Source organism: Rissa tridactyla, chromosome 3 (genome assembly GCF_028500815.1).
Source record: "Rissa tridactyla isolate bRisTri1 chromosome 3, bRisTri1.patW.cur.20221130, whole genome shotgun sequence".
Taxonomy (NCBI): Eukaryota; Metazoa; Chordata; class Aves; order Charadriiformes; family Laridae; genus Rissa; species Rissa tridactyla.
This window is the reverse complement of record NC_071468.1, coordinates 13357408-13374311: the sequence shown is the minus strand read 5'-3', so window position 1 is coordinate 13374311 and position 16904 is coordinate 13357408. Positions and strand designations below refer to the sequence as shown.

At 42.3% G+C, this 16904-nt stretch overlaps 1 protein-coding gene across 4 annotated transcripts in view; it reads right to left on the bottom strand.

The window, feature by feature from the left end:
* FSHR (follicle stimulating hormone receptor) overlaps window positions 1-16904 on the bottom strand; it is a 90018-nt gene that overhangs the window by 32510 nt on the left and 40604 nt on the right. For all 4 annotated transcript variants that reach the window (XM_054197207.1, XM_054197208.1, XM_054197206.1 and 1 more), the window contains 2 exons: window positions 3802-3876; window positions 3337-3411 (listed from right to left, as the gene is read on the bottom strand). In XM_054197207.1, coding sequence (XP_054053182.1) covers window positions 3337-3411; window positions 3802-3876 — 150 coding nt within the window. The remainder of the gene's footprint in view (window positions 1-3336; window positions 3412-3801; window positions 3877-16904) is intronic.

Here is a 16904-nt window from a genome sequence, read left to right as displayed (position 1 = left end):
CAAGGACCTCTCTGAGTACAGGTCTCCATCTCCATCTCTGCTGTCTCAGCGTGGACTGTTTGGGAAGCTGGCATGGACCCCAGCTGGGCAGAAAATACACCACGTGAGCAACAGGAGTGCATCCCAGCGGGACCAGCATCAGGTTTGCTTTTCCACTCACACACAACCCCGTGTATGGTTGGACAGAGTCTTCTGATCTGTTTTGTGTCAAGATATTTATGAAGCCACTTGCTATTCCTTCCTAACTTCCAGCAGTTAATGGGAGAATTAGGCTGTGATGTACAAAGGTTTGTTAGTTTCCCTTCACGGCCTTAAAATTTTTATCATTTCTCAAATAGCCGTTGATAGGTTTCTATCCACACTGATGCTTAACCCTTTTCTGAATGATTTTAAACTCTAGTCCCACATGTTTACAACCTTTTACTTCTGGATTGTGTAAAAAAAACCCACGCAAAACCACAACCAAAGCCCCCCAAAACTGTACGCAAAAACCATCAATACATTAACTCCCCTCAGCATCTTATATTTTACTAATCGTCCCTTCCTTGTACGTCACAGGAAGGTGAATACCGGGACTGGGTTACCTTTGCCAACTGCCATCTTGCAGCCTTCCATCAAGGCTTCTGCTCTCTCACTAACAGTCCTGTTCCTTCCAACAGGAAAACTCTCTGCCTTTTTAAGGAGGGGGTTTCAAAAGGGCAAGCACCAGTGACTTAAATACAGGGATGGAGAAAATGCCAGTCTTTCCTATAGCAATGTGCCAAGAGAGAGCACGAAGGTGTGACTGTACGTTGAGAGAGTGACCTGAGCATGGCGTAACTCACCATCACACTCAGCAACCTGCTACATGGAAGGCTCCTGCATGGACTTCAGGTCCTGTTCCTGACCCCTGTGGTGTGAACTGATGTAGCTCCACTGAAGCCAAAGGTGTTGCGCTGACTTACACCCCCAGCACAGCTGCCTCAAACCTTGTCATTAGCACGAAAAGACACATTCATCTGTTCAGATGCTCGGAGCCATGAAGCCTGGACCTTTTGCACTATTTATAGTTATACTGGAGAGGGGTTTTTTTTTGCCTCCTAAAATGAAGGCACAAAGGGGATGCAGCATAAATCCATTAGTAGAAAAAAACACCAACTTAAATTAGAGAAAATCTTTGGCACAAGAATGAATGCAAATTAAGCGGCCATGAATAAAATCAGAGGAAATTTTCTAGTCACCAAATCATTGAATTCCTGGAAAAACCTCCCCTGGAAAAAAGAGAGAAAGCAGGGAACAGTGGAGAACATCAAGAATGTCAATAAAGCACTTAATTAACGGGATGCATGGAGTGGAGCCAGTAAGAAATAGGACACAGTAGTCTGGAGAGTCTCTTCCAGTCCTGTATGCCCACAAGAGAGAAAAACATAAAAAGTACCAAAAATATGTTTTCCTCTGATTTCAGTGGGTCAGTAGAACTTGCTAAAGAGGAGCAGGGAACAGCTAGACCAGCAATACTCTGTATTTTTAATCTGTTGCTTCTATAGGTCATAGTAGAGCTGCTGCAGCTGGATTTTTATACAGATAGCATCAACGTATACGGGAGTGTGCAATGACAAATGTTCAAAAGAGGAAAGACTGCTGCTACTTCAGATATTTAGAATGGGGTTTTACCTTCTCCTCATGACCTATAATTTGTGTGTCCCACATTTAAAAAATCACTGAAATGAGTGTGTTCATTAGCGTGTTCACATTTCTTCAACTTTATATGACATAAATGTGCTCTCATCCTTTCTATCCATCTATACACCTGACTACTGTACTACCCATAGCAGCTTGTTCTGGGGACTCTACATGGGATAAACAAATGCTGTGGTTTTGCTCATAGTTAGACAGAATTACTTAAAGACAGCAGTAACTGTTGAATGACTCAGGCTTGAAACCAAAGGAAAAAGGCATATGATTTCCCCTCACGACAATGCAAATTTAAAGATTTATTTGCCTGCTGCCAACAGAAAATCTGTGGTTCAGTTATGCACATACAAAAGTTAAAGTTTATCAAGGTGCCTGGTGAATTTGATAAAGCAGATGTCGATAAAAACACTGGGGAGAACGACAATCCTACCACAACTCTACCACATGTTCCTGTTCAATGAGGGTTTGAATTATAATGGCTTGCGTACCGCTAAATACACCTTATCTCTTAAAGTCCAAACCTTAAATCTCAAAACTCAAAGTTCACATTCAAACCAACGCCCCCTGGCATTTTTGAGCCCAGAACCTGCCAGGTGCTAGTGATTTTCAGAGACTTTAAACACCCATTAGCTTTTGGGGAGCTATACTTGTTAGACCACTGACCTGATTTCATCCCATCTTTAAGAAATTTCTAACCAGATAATTTAGCGCTTACTCTTTCGTATTCAAATGTAGAAATCCTGATCAGGCTTTTTGGATGAGTAAGGCTTCTTGTGTAAGGGAGGAAAACATGGTTAGGTCTACGTGCTCAGGCGGATGGACATATAAAAATTAAGCTAACGTCCTGCTGGATCTATATGCTGTTGTTCAGTAAAGAGCACAGTGGGAGCCTATTTAACCTGCAGCCATTATAAACAATTACTGTTAAACGAAGTTCATTGCATTTCATTGGGGTTTTAATGCAGAGGAGAGATTACTAGTCATGTTAAGATCACGTGCTACAAGCTGTGAAAATATTTTTAGGTAACAGTTTATTTTAAGGATGGATTCAATTATCACTGAATTATGATGGCAACCCCATGGGACCAGATGTGACAACCGCAGTTGTGCAAGTGACATTCTTGATGAGGCTGGCTAATGAAATAAAGCTATACCATACATCAATACATTTGTATTCTAAAGTTTTAACCATCTCACATTAAGTGTTAATGAAAACCATTGCTATAGCACTGCCATTGCTAAAGAAAAGAGAATGTGAACGCTTAAGACCACGTGTACAAAGCATACCAGAGACAGAGCCATAGCAAAGACAGATGAGAGAGATTTTGTCCCAAAGCTCTCCAGAGGACTTTCAATCCAAACCTGTTTGTATAGACATAAAAATGGCCCAGCTCCTTTTCTCGTCACTCAGTTTCAACCTGTTGCTTAGAAAGGCTCAAGGATCTTGTGTGTGGGATTTCTCCATGGACGACATTACGTTCAGCTTTTCTGAGGACTGCGTGCAGCCCTGGGGACGAAACTGTGGATTGACGATGTGCAACTATTGGGGGAAGAGGGGACATTATCCTGCCTTATCACTGAAAATGTTCAGCATAAGTTGGACAAAAAACAACTTTATCATTCAAAATGACTATAGTACTTGCAAAGAACAAAAGATCTTACAAGTATCTGAGGCTCGGAAGGTGTTGGAAGGCATCTTGATCAATGTACACAAGGTTGTTGGCCTTTTCGATTCTTCTGCAAAAAGAAAGTGAAACATCAGAGGAAATATATTGATATACTGATCTTAAAATATCTCTGCCCCAGGATGTAGTGGTACTATACACTGAGATTATTTTTTTTTGACAGCAGAAGAGCCGCACAATTTCAAAGAGCAGCCTACAACACACTGGCAGACCCCACCACCTTTTGATATTGGCAGAGGTTTGAGAATAATTTTCAGGCTGACCAGGGAAAGAAAGAGACAGTTAGATAAGAAGATGGAAAACACAAAGGGAGATTTCAAATGTTCCTGTATCACTATGAATTCTTCAGGGCTTACCTGAGCCAAACTGCAAAACCTTTGATACTTGCCTATAATGAATCTTTATAATTGTCTCCTTTGAATTTAGATTGCTCATTACTTACATTTCATGTAGTTTGGGAAGGTTGGAAAACACATTTGCTTCTATGACCTCCAAGGCATCATTCTGTGAGATCTCTCTGAAAAATAATTTAAAAGTCAAGATATTTCAAGCCATGCTATCAATAAAAAGGTGAAGCAGAGAATGGACAAGTGAAAAATTCACACGGAACTTCTTCCAAGGTTACTGATCAGTTTTAAAAACAAGGTGGTTATCAGATAAGAAAACAGACCCCAGGAACACCGCTGAGCTGCCACCAAGGCAAACAGCAACGGTCAGGAACAGACACCTTCTGAGGCTGAAGTTTGTGTCTGTAATGGCAGTCCTGCACCTCCTGCTGTCACCATTCCCTGTGTATTAGAAGGCAGCGCCCAACCATCATTGGCAACTGGGTCTCTGACATCACTAATTACTGATAATGAAAGCTTTTAACTCAGTGAAGAAAAGAAGGGGCGAAAGGCCACCGAAATAGGGAAGACAGCTAAAATGTTCCCAACAAATAGGACACAACTTCAGCAGCAGGACACACTGCTGTCTTGACCTGATGTAAACTACAGAGATTAAGATTAAGCCACCAGCAGACACACCCTTATTAACAGGAGCTGGAGACCGCAGACGCGAAGAAGTCTTCCATACCGTGGAGAACACCCTATTTGATCTCTACTGTACACAATTAATGCCCACTTACAGGCACAGAACTGCAGAATAAAAATGGCCGGTTTTCTGTTATCAACACAGCAGAATGCATCTCCTGCTCGTCCTGAGTACGTATTTCTTTGCTTCCTTAATCTGTGGGGTGGCAAAGAGATGGCTCAGGCTCTGGTGTAATTTAGCGCTCAGGAGTTCTCCTGATAAATCCAGGGGGAATTACTGCAGTGCAACCTGTCCCAGTTATGCCCCTTATGCTGCCGGTGACCAGGAAAGCCAAAGTAATGACAGCTATGCCGAAAGATTCCCCACTGCCATTTTTGGAAATGGTGCAAAAATGCTATTTTCCCAGGCTGAAGTCAGCTGTAGAAAGTAAAACTTGTAACACAGATATAATTCTGGGATAGTATGATGGTCTATTGGATTTTAATGGCAAGGTAACCGTGCACATCTTTGGAATGAAAGCTTCAATAAATCGTCGGATTGTAAACTGGCCAGCACTTATTCCTGGATATCATGTTCTTTTGAAGTTACGATGATTGCAAATAGATTCAAACAGGCCTGAGGTAAAACAACAGATTGGAACAATAAATGCACAGTCAAAAAAAGAATCACAAAAATTATTACAAGTAACATAAAAAGTATTCCCCTTCCTTCTGAGTAACGACTGACCCATACCTGACAAATTACCTGTCTATTTAAGACAAACAAAAGCTTTGCAAAAGAAGGTAAGTTGTTCATCTGACCTTTTCCGCTTTAAAAAACGCCTCAGTGGTTTGATATTTTTTAGTTTAATACGAAGCTCTCCCTCTTGTTTCCTCAAAGATCTTTACAGAAGAAATCCATCTCTCCTCTGCTCTGGGAGCTCTAAACTGACCGGAGAACAAGAAAATAAAAGTACTGACAATAGGTGCTTGGTAGGGTGCGATGAGAACTGGGTTTGTTCAGCAGTGATGACCCACCAGCTCACATGTGAACGTGCTCCTCTATTATTTGGGTTTCAGCAGCAACAAAATGCTTCGGCTCAGACTCGTATTCCTCCATGCCATGCAAGGTACACAGCCATTGCAAGGGATGTTTCAAAGAATTTCTATTATCTTCCTGTTTTCTTCAAAAATAATGCAGTATAAGATACATGGTAGAAACAATCACTCCTTATGCTGTATTTATATGACAGTACAACTCACTTGCTTAACCACAGTCTAGAAGATTTAACAACATGGGAGGTGTCTCAGACTTTTAAAATTCAGTTTGGATTTGCTTGTGCTCTTTTTGGGCGGTCAGCAGTATATTTGCCGTTCCCCACAATCTAAAAATCAGTTGTCTAGAAAAAAAAAATTCACAGAAAAAGCAGAACATTTAATACCAAAAAATCCATTTAGCCAGAAAAGATTTCATGCCACTAAAGAGCTCAGGGAAAAATGTTGCAGATTTGTTGGCCTTATACAGGCAAAAAAAGTTTATTAACAAACCACAATATAGTACTGACCTCACCCGACAGATAGGGCTGTCGAGGGTAATCATTTTTTATGATCCAATCTGCTATCTAACTTTGGAACAACTTGGATGGTATACCTCTTTTAATGGAATGCTTAAAACCGAATGTTTCTGCATCAGGAGAGTGTTTTGGCTTCCTAAGAGTGGGATGGGTTCTGGGCTTTGTTTCACTTTGAGAAATGGGAGATACAGATCTGATTAAAGTAGGGCACAAGCGGGTCACAACACTTTGGAAGGCTTGGAGAATGCATGGTTAAGGAAGGAATGAAAGAAAGGTAGGAAGATAGGAATCTCTGAACTGTTTTTTACAAGATTAAGTTTTTAAAGATTAAGTTTTTGAAAGATTAAGTTTTTAAAATAATTAAATAGCACTCGTATGAGGAGAGTGTTTCAGAGATTTGGGGAATGACTTGGCTTTAGTTCTACTATTACCATTCACATGTTCAAAGACAACAGTCATTTTTTCATAACAGGTAATGAAAATATGTCCATTTAAAATTATTTTTGCTGTCTTATAGCTCAAGCAAACAACTACTGCAGCCGTTGTAGTTATGAGCCTCTCAAAACAAGTGAAGGCAACAAAAGGGAAACTCGTCAATGGCAGAAGGCAGTAACTCTTCTGGTGTCGGGCCTTGTCCTCTGTGTTCAGGGGACCGTGGGGGCTGAGGGAAAAGGACAAGACCCTCTGTCCCTTGCAATGAATTGTGCATCCTCTGCTGCACGCTCTCTGGGAAACCCTGGTGGTGATGACCTCACTCATCATCATCGTTCTTCCCAGATGAATCACAGTTTACAGCACTAAAGTGCTGTTTTCTGACACAAGGCCGTTGCTATTCTTGGCCTTTGGGGTATCCACATACCTGTTACAGGCTGTCATTCAGGTAAGAAGCATAAATTAACAAAAAAACCCCATTCAGTTTAGGAGATCACACACTACGAAGAGCGGGCAGCACTAGTCTGGGTTTTGGTTGTGTAATTTGTGTGACCAAGTTATTCGTTCCTGGCAAAAAATGCACAGGCTGCTCATGGATAACCGCAAGAACACTATCTTGGATACAGGTATCTCTGGCACTAAAAGTACAAACCACCGCTGCTCAATCAAACAACCAACTCAGCAGACTCAGATCCTCTGTAGAGGAGAGAAAATAATACCTGCAGCAGGAGCTACAACCAGAAAAAGGGGATTGCTGGCTAGTATTTGTGCAAGCGATTTGTCTCACAGAATAAATACACACAAACAGATGATTGCTCATAATGCATATCTTATTATATGTCATCACCAGAGAAGATGGGACTGTTATTACGTTGTTTGTTTGTAATGAATGATACTATTAGCTCTACTGCTAGCTATCACAGCAAATCCAGACAGCAATTTGAGCATCATTTCTGATACACGCAAGCCTTTGAATAGACGGTATGCAAAACAATCAGGGGCAATTTCTTAAAAAAAACGCTAAACCTCCAAAACCCCAAACCACCCAGTGGTTGCAAAGTGCTTGGGCGTCCGCTAAGCTTAGTTTCCACTGAATGCACAGCTCTCTTGAAATCAACAGCAATCCTCAAAAGCATAAATTGTTTACTCAAACACAGCCTAAAAGAGGAAAAACTATTCAGTAAAAAAGTTTTACACAGGCACAAAGGATAATTGTTTTTAATTTTTCTTCAAAGAGAATGTAAGATTTTTAAGGTGTGACAACATCACACGACTAAGAAATTTCCTCTAATTTGCCACTAACGTAGCCAACTGTAATCATTATTCCCTATTGACAAGCAACTGGCTGCAGCGTAGCATTTCCATTTCCATGTGCCAGAGCCAGTGACAGTCGGGAGAGAGATGGAAAACGAAGAGGAGGAGGAAGGTGCTGCCTCGTGGCAGTGCAGTCTTGGCTGGGTTTATCCCGGCAAAGCTGCCCTGAGGCAGGGCTGGGGGTACGTCTTCGTGACATCTGCGACAGAGCCCAGCAGGAAGCATAGGAAGTGCTCCTCTTCAAACCAGCTGCGCTCAAAGCGCGACCCATGAACCTCAAGACACATTGAAATGGCCTTTTAAACAATTCTATTACAAGGGATTTATAGTTCATGGCGGTTTCTTTGTAGTCCTCTAAACAAAAAAATCTCTTAGACTAATCAAAGTCTTACAGCAAAAGCAAGACTGTATTAAACTCACAAACTAATGGCCTTGCAGCCAAGCGGTCTCACATTTCAAAATAATGAAAGAATAAAAGACTGGACATTTATGTCTTTTATGATAAGAATTCCTTTCAGGATCAGAGCGGGGCACACAGACAAGGATAGGATCATTTTTCCCCTGCTAGGAAATGTGCCTATTTAAAACAAATATGTGTGTATGTGTGTGTGCGCCTATATAGAGATAAAGAAGTTTAACACAGATGAGTAAGTGGAAACTTGTGTCAAAAGAAGAGCAAAGCATACGCGTGGCAGAAGACCAGCTTAGAGGCAGGACATCGCATCAGTCTCTCAAATGCTGCCCAGGGATGTACGCTGTCGAGCATGAAGACCTTGTAATACCAGCAGCAGGAATGACATAGAGTAACTGGTGCCCGCTTGGTGAGCTTGGCTGCATAACGGCCACAGTAAACGTGGGATTTATGGACTTCTGCATTCCGTCTCCTGGTGGCAGACGAGCAGAGGGGGCTGCCCTGTGTGTTGAGGTTTCTCAGGCACTTGTTTGGTGGCCTGCAGACATGGCACATGGTGCGAAGGGGGCATTCCTCCCCCTCCAGCCACACTGCTCTCCTCTGTAGTGCTGGGAGCGACCCACTCCCTGCAAACGCCTCCAGTTTTCCTTAAATTCCCTTCTAGAGCAGGTATGTACATGGGCTCTACACTTAATCTGTTCGCCTCATATTTCCTGCGGTACATCATAATTGGGCCTTTTGGCCTTTTATCCTCAGCCTTTGAGGCTGTAGATTCCTGTGAACAACTCTTTCACTCTACGGGTACCTGCAATTAGCAGCGATGCTGGAGGTATCAGGTACTGGTTCCCAGAGCAGGTGGCCTCACTGGGCTCTCTGCACTGCAATAAATCAATAGTTTCACGTTGATTTAAGAGAAAAGGGAAGGGAAGAAAAAAAAAAAGGCCAAAACTTGTTATCTTTTCCCCCTTTTCTTTAAATATAAATAGTCTTTAGAGAAATTTGCCAGGTTTGACTGATGCCACAATTTATGTCAAGCTGAAGAAGGAACTAGCAGTAGCGTGGGGTCACACAGGCAATCCTGCCCAGCATTCACTGGGCGAGCACCCCCGGAAAGAGCCAGCCATGTGTCTGAACTGAAAAATTAAACGCCTGGCTACCTCGGTCTCCATGTCGTAGATGAAGGTGCTCTTATTTCTTTCAGTCTCATCAGAAACAAGCCAGTCTGAAATCTCCTTTTGAAAACTTCCCTCTAAAGTGACAGCAAAATGCCACTACATTGATTTAAACAGGCTACAAAAGAAAAACTATTTTTCTTAAAAGTATTAGAGACTTTTGACCTTTTAAAAATAGATAGTTGACACTTTCTCCTGCCACTTTCCTTGTGAACATGAAAAACTTGTCTCCTTACCATGATTTATCGAACACGAGGGAGTTACAGGCTAATATATCTTAGCAGTTATTGACATTTCAAAAAAGGGATTCAGGCACTGACTCTTCTCATCATCTCTTTACTTTGCTCAAGATATACACACACGTTGTACTGACCTGACTATATAAGTGGAATACCCATTTAACCAACTGAGTACTAACAGTGATTTCACACTCAAAGCGAAACAGTGTATACGTAAGTCTCTGAAGGAGATTATCAGGAGGCACCAATGCTGCATCTTCCTGCCTTCTCCAAAGGGCACGACACCATATTCTCAAATAAATCAATGCAGGCACGGGAAAAATAAAATGCAAATTTCTGCACAGCAGACAGAAGCAAAGGGGATTTTATTTCTATCGGTGCTTTAGCACCATGCCAGCAATCCAGATGAAAGCCTGTCGAGAGTTTGGTTGCATCAAATTAATTGTCCATGTAACGGTTTTAAATTGGTCTCTCTAATCTGAAAAAGCACGCGATTAGCCTGCAGAATTGGAACTGATAACGACCGGATCCAAGAGCAGAAGCCACATCGTTATAAGAATTGATTTTATAATCAGTACAGTTTGGGAAGGTAGACACCTCCTCATACTCTAGCAGGAAAGGGATGTATTATACTAGTCTTAGTTTATTGCCAGCAAAGCTGAAAATAGGTGAAGCTTCGTAAAGTCAAACAAGGAAGGGCTGGGTCTTTGGAGGAAACGTCAGCTTTCTGCAGAAATGCTGGCTCCGCATAGGTGGGACAGAGACGGGTTTGTAGCTCGGTGCCCTCCAGCCGCTGAGGCAGATGAACCTGCTGCCCCCTGCATTCGGGCACCACTAAGTTTTACCTTGGACTGTGAAAGCTTGTAGGAAAGGCAGAAGAATGTCCCCAAAACAGAAACACCCACCCTAGCAATGGCACTTTTTTCTCAGACGTGATGGGCTCCAGAGGATCTTGAGGCCACGCTGGCAGACAAAGCTGGTTGTTCGGCTGAGGAAGGGACCTCCTCGTTTAGAGACGCTGACACAAGCTTCATGCCCACATCATAACTTCTTCCACGGAAATGGGCTAGCAGCACTTATTGCCACTTATCTTTTATTACTTCTCTCTTGGCTTTGATACCCAGCTAATGATAAAGAGTTTTATTCAGATGTCCTGGCCAGATGAGGAGATTACCTTTGGGATAATCACTCAGGAGAGCAGCTGAACAAGGAAAACGGGAAAATAATTTCTGGGGAAAATCAATAGGGAGAGTGTCTTGGATTGGGAGAACGAGTGGCTTCCAGGACCCAAAGTCTACAACAGCCTTTCCAAACAGACCATATTGAAGCAGATGTTCCCAGACACTTCAACAGACAGTTCTGAAATGCTTTAAGGAAGCACACATGCACAAGAGGTGCCTCTGGAGGACAGTTCATTACTAACCCCAATGCATTACAGAAACGGGAAGATCCAGAATAGCAAGTGCCTCACATATGCACAATTAAACTTTTTAGCTAAGAGGGAAAATTGTAAAAAAATCCATCTTACTCTTCAGTTCTGGCATTAAAAACCTTCCCAGGCTTATGAGAGGACTCTGAATATTCACCAGAGCAAATCATGCAGGATGTTACACCCACTTCAGTGAAAATAAATCTCCACGACTTGACCCATCAGGAGAAAAATACTAGTATTGCCTAATGTTAAATGCAATTACGAATACAGACATTATCTTCCTGCTGCTAACACCATTCCCTACATCTTTCAAATGTCCTCCTGAAGGGATTTAGGTTTCTCTTATTCAATGTTACAGTCTCCCCCCTGTGAAATACCTTTTTCCAGCACAGAGATTTCCTTCTGTCTTCTTTTCTATTTGCATTCTTCTTCCCTTCCATAAAAAATACTTGCTGTTCTCGTGGGTTGTGTCTAACTGAGGCCTTGACCCTACAAACTCTTATCCCTGAGCTTTGGCTCCAGGCTGAGCCAAGACCTTACTGCATAAATATTTGCATGATTGGGGCCCTCAGATATAACCTACCTGGGAAAGGGATCTTCTTTTATGCTTCCAAAGATAAAACCAAACCTCTGCCTTGTAGCAGACTGCCAGAGAAAACTCGAGCACCAGCAAGAAGCTACGAGTCAAAAGCTTTACAGAACAAATGTGCAATGAGGGTTATTTATCTGATTGTGATACTGTGCTATCATAAGCAGAAAAAAATACCATTAAGCCCAAATTTTCAGGTTCTGTATTGGAGGATGCCGAGATGACATTCTATACAAACATGGGAGTCACATCCAATCCCTAATCCTTTTGCCAAGTGGCTAATGACAGCAGAGAGGAGCCTGTTTCAATACATCTAGAGTCTTATTTGACAAATAACTGAACAGATCTCCATTATGAAACCCCGGAAAATCAGATGCTTCCACCTGAGGTTTCTCTGAGACAAATAACCCTTTTCACCTGCAAACACTGCAAGACTGTGCATAGACAAGAAAGTCTTAATAGGGCGAAGGGAACACATCATAAAACTTTGGCCAAAATCCAATCTATTAATGTGTTTCTATGTTTGTGACTGTATACACACAATATTCTAATAAAAGAAATGGAAATAATAGACCCATTTCTACGCAATGGTGCTTACTCAGTTATATCAGTGAGCAGGAGCCTTTCTGCACATCTAACCCCATTTCCAAGGAAGCTGCTCACGTATGCCGCAAAGGGCTTCTGCTGGAACTACGCTGTGCACTCAGGCTTGTGGAAACGCCAGGCAAAAAAAGGCTTCCTGCTATCATCTGCTGTCGTAGTGCTTAAATAAGAAAGCCCTGAGACTGGACTCAGCCCTTTGAAGGGGAGTCCTCAGTTCCAGCTCCCCCAGAGGAGTCTCCGTAGGAATGAGGTAAAACTGTTGAGAACCCAAAGGCAATTCCTGGCCACTTGGGAATGACCAGTTTCTCCTACGTAAGAGCACTTTGATCTCCCTGGGAGCCTTTCTCCTCCACACTATCCTGGGTCACGTCAAACTGGGGACGTAGAAAGAAGTTGGAGCTAGGGAGGTTGCAAAAAAACCTTATCTGAAATAGTACTTCCTTCTTCATCAAGGGAAAAGTAAGTGGAATCATCCTCCCCAGCCACAGCACTTGAACAAGGAGGCTGAACAAGAAACGTGGTTTGAATAAAAAATAAAAAAAAAGGATGTTTATCCTTAGAAGCTGCTGTGCCTATTCCTTTGCTGTACTGCATTGCATATACTTACAAGATTTTTCTGTCTGTCTTGCTATATTGATGTAAACAAACTGGAACTTACAGTGTTTTCACAGCACACAAGCCTGGCGAAGCCTCTTTTGTTTCCAGTAAAACATTTTGGAAAAAATACTACTGATGAGGGAGGGGGGAAAAAAAAAATCTTGAAGAGACCCCAAACCACAAAAATTACCATTTGGAAAAGTCATGTTGATGGAATACACTTAAAAAAAAAAAAAAGAAAATGAAATCCATCATTTCTGATTACCACCATTGCTTTAGTTGAGACTCAAGGAGATTTCAGACTCTGCAGCAGAAGGCATGGAAATCAATTGGTTTTAATATATTGGATCTGTATTTACATTAAAATTCTCCATTTTAGAGGAGTGCATATTTTCCCGTAATTTTAAATAAGTATTGTCTCTAGAAAGCACACAGCTCAACACACAAAAGGAGACACGCTCAAAGGCAATCCTGCGAGAGCAATTTAGTTCTCAGATTTAAAGGAATGTTTTGAGTATGTTAAATACCGAATTAAAAACAAAAAGGCAACTGCTATTTCGTTTCATCCATCAGACTGAAAACAAAATGTGTATTTTTGGATTATTTTAAGACAAAAATTAATAAACAAATATAACAGATAACAGATATCACGGAACACAATCAGAGCTCCCTCTGAAAGATGTTCTGTCTTGAAGATACCCAGATCCCTCAGGATTTGTACCGTATCCCAGGGCAGGAGTGCATTTTTCTTACATGCAGAAAGGTACAGCAAACAGAAAGCAACCAGCAGTACCAGCACACACCTCATTCTCCTACACAAAGGTAACAGACTTTCATTGTATTCTCTCTATTAGTTTGAAGATGGCTCTGCAGGACGGCTCTGGTTAAGAGACTCCGCAGGTGAATCCTTTGTGCCCTATGTCAGGCCAGGAGCTTTTGGTGAGGACAGATCAGGCAGCGGTTAAGTACAAGGGCTTTTAATTTATGTTTTCCCTGGGGGCTACATTACTAGTAACATGAAGTGGGTTATTCAAAATGGCAAGCTCAGGACTTTTCTCTACAGTGGCACCTATTCAACTTGAGGAGCGTGCAAAGCCTCCCCAAACCAGATGTTTTGGTTTCATTGTTGGAGTAATTTTACTCCGATTGAGTTGATCCTAATCAAATTTAAACATGCTTCTGTCTTCTGGGGGGTTTGTTTTGTTTTGTTTGTTTGGGGTTTTTTTTGTGTGGTGGGTTTTTTTGGGTTTTTTTTGCTTTTAAGTGGCACACACTTCTCAGTAATCAATTTTATATCTTATTTTCGGTTAAATGAATGCAACTCTGCGAGCATCCAAGTCTCAAGAAGCCATAGAGAGAATACTCCATTTATTTACGAGACCTGTTAAAAGAGATTCGTGCTACACAGTGGCTGCATTTCTGCTCACTTTTTTCTCTATGTGTTGCTAAAATCAGTTTGAGGACATTCGTCCACTGAAGACTGAGAGGGGCAGAGAAACTCCTGTTCACTTGGATACAACCTGAACTCAGTACACCCCTGTCTCCCATCCAGTCCTGTGACTCCGCTAGACACATTTTGCCTCATCATTCAAACTGTCCAGAAGGGTAGCAACAGGATGCACGCTCTTATATCCTCCTCCTCCTTAAAGACATGCAGATGGAGACTCGTTAGGAGAGCTAAGATTTGTGCGTGACATGACTAGTTAGTAAGGTGCCAAAAGAGGAGAAAGAAGACCCCCTTTAAACAGGGAAGAATGCCCTTGATTTTCCTTTGGGTCACGTTTAGTTAAAAATAAGGCGAAAAGACTCAATTAGATGTGACTGGCAAAACCTTCCATGTATCTGCAGATGAGGCACAGCGCAGCCAAAGCAATCCAACCTTCCCACAGTGCCCCACAACGGCGCGTGGTCACCCACTGAGACGCCGGCTCTGCTGCAGAGCCATTTCCAAGTCTGTCCAAAAGAGGCTGAAGCTGAAAGCCAGCTGCAGCAGCCCTAGCTTGCATTGAATCACCATCTCCTGAGGGCACAGGCTGAGATCACCATCTCATGGCATGTAAGCCATCAACCTACCCATGCGAAAATAAACCATTCATCACACACACGCGGGCTGGATATGAACAAGTGACCTAGAAATCTGGGGGGTTCCAAGTCCTATTAGCCTTTGCCTGAGTCATTCTCCTGTCACATGAGGCTTGTTGTCACATATTTTGTGTGGGCTGCAGGGTGTGGGGGGAAGAACAACCCAAAGTCTACTTTGTCATTTAGTCCTAAAATTACACGTAACTCACTCAACAACAAAGAAAAGAACAAAATGACTACGAAAGAGAAAAATGTGGTAGCAAGGGAAAAACTTCCTTGTTGCACATTGTGTCTTCATTTGAACTCCAGAATAAATCTGAATGAATTATATTTTTTAATTTGTTTAACTATGCTAATAGTCACCACGCACTAGTGGTTTTAGCGGCATTTTCTCTTTATATGTATGACTCAAGAATTACCATAGCAACTTGCTTCCTAATTAGCCTTCAGTTACTAACAATCAATACAATTAGACAAGGTCAGCACTGGAGTAAGCTCTATAGATTTTTAAAAAGGCTACTGAGAGTCAATAACGGCAAGAAGAGGAGGAGCAGGTTCCTAAACAATCTTCCCCAAAGGATGGTCACTGTTCTGCTATTACTCACTCTCCTATGAACAAAAGGAGTCGTGGCAAAGGAGAGCTTTACTACTTACCCATGCAGAAAGCTTTTAACCTGCCAACAAATTCACAAAATATGGAAAACAGGAGCATCCTTAGCTCTACAGATTAAAAAACACTTTACTCTCACATTGCTTGGACCGATGTTGACTGCATACCATCAAAATCAAGAATAAATGTCATAGGTTTTTATCAATGCAGCTGCACCTGAAATCAATCTCCCTGTGTTGGAAGGATGCCTGAAACCTGGAATAAGGTGATCCTGGCCAGTTCACAGGAAGATGCTCCCTGGGATTTAAACCTGTGCAGTGCTTAGCTGAGATCCCATTAGGAAGTCCTCCTTCTAGTGACCTGAGCAATTGCCCATCAGTGACACAACCTCCACCTCATTTTTACAGCCTGTTTCAGTCCTTAACATGTTCTCCCTTACCCTGAAAGCACAGTAGGGTGAAAATATCATGTGTTATTCAGAGGTACTCTGGGTCCTGGAAATAAAAAACAGGCTCCTCGGTGCTGACAGATGAAGGCTCATGAAAAGCCGCTTTACTTGTTAGCATGGTTAAGTCTGCTACCAAGAAACGCAGGCAAGAAGAAGCTTATTTTTAAATAGTGTGTTGTCAATTACGCCCGGGGACACGGGTGTCGCCGATGAATTATGATCTATTTACTTGCCTCTAAAAAAGTGCTGCCGCTTGGCTCTTTCCTCTGTGCCCTGCCGGAGGTTACCTCTCTGCTGTGGCTGTGCCTTCAGCCTCAGCAAATCCCGGTTCACAGCTCCGGGTCCCCAAACAGAGGGTCGGTCCTGGGGAATGGAGGAATCAAGGTGTGCCACACAGGGAAAGTGTAATGCCAAGACAGCCTGGATAGTGCCGTACGATGGCATTGCAAGCCACGAGCTTTGAGGCAGCATGTCTTTGACCTTCCTCTGTACAGAATGCCCCAAAGAACAACAAAATGATTTTTAAGCTCAAAAAAGGCGTTTTTTTTATTAGAATAGAAACTAGGATAATTACCTTAAAAGCAAAACAAGCACAAAGGGAATTGGCTAGATAGAAGAGAATAGAGAAGAGTTTATACTCCCTCTCCCCTGACGTCCAGTGCCTTTGGAGGTTTGGAGTTCCTCAGTGATGTATTCAGTAATCTTTACCCATCCCTCCTGCAAAACCCTGTTCATCACCCCTGGGGCTGCTCCTTGCTCCCCAACACAGTCTTGGAGTGACACACATCCATCTCTGGGATGTAAACCTCCCGCCACTTGTAGTACCTCAAAGCTGCTCCCCTCCCAACACGCCCATGGGCCTGCAAAGGGAACACCCAATCCCCCTTCCTCCAGGGAGCTCTGCCGCTGCCAGTTTTCATAAGGAGTGTTATCTAATTGGAAACAGAGGTAATAAATAAACAAATCCTTTTCCATGTGTTGTGCTCACCCCTTCTCACAGCACAGATGGGAAAAGCCAAAATCCTAAACAT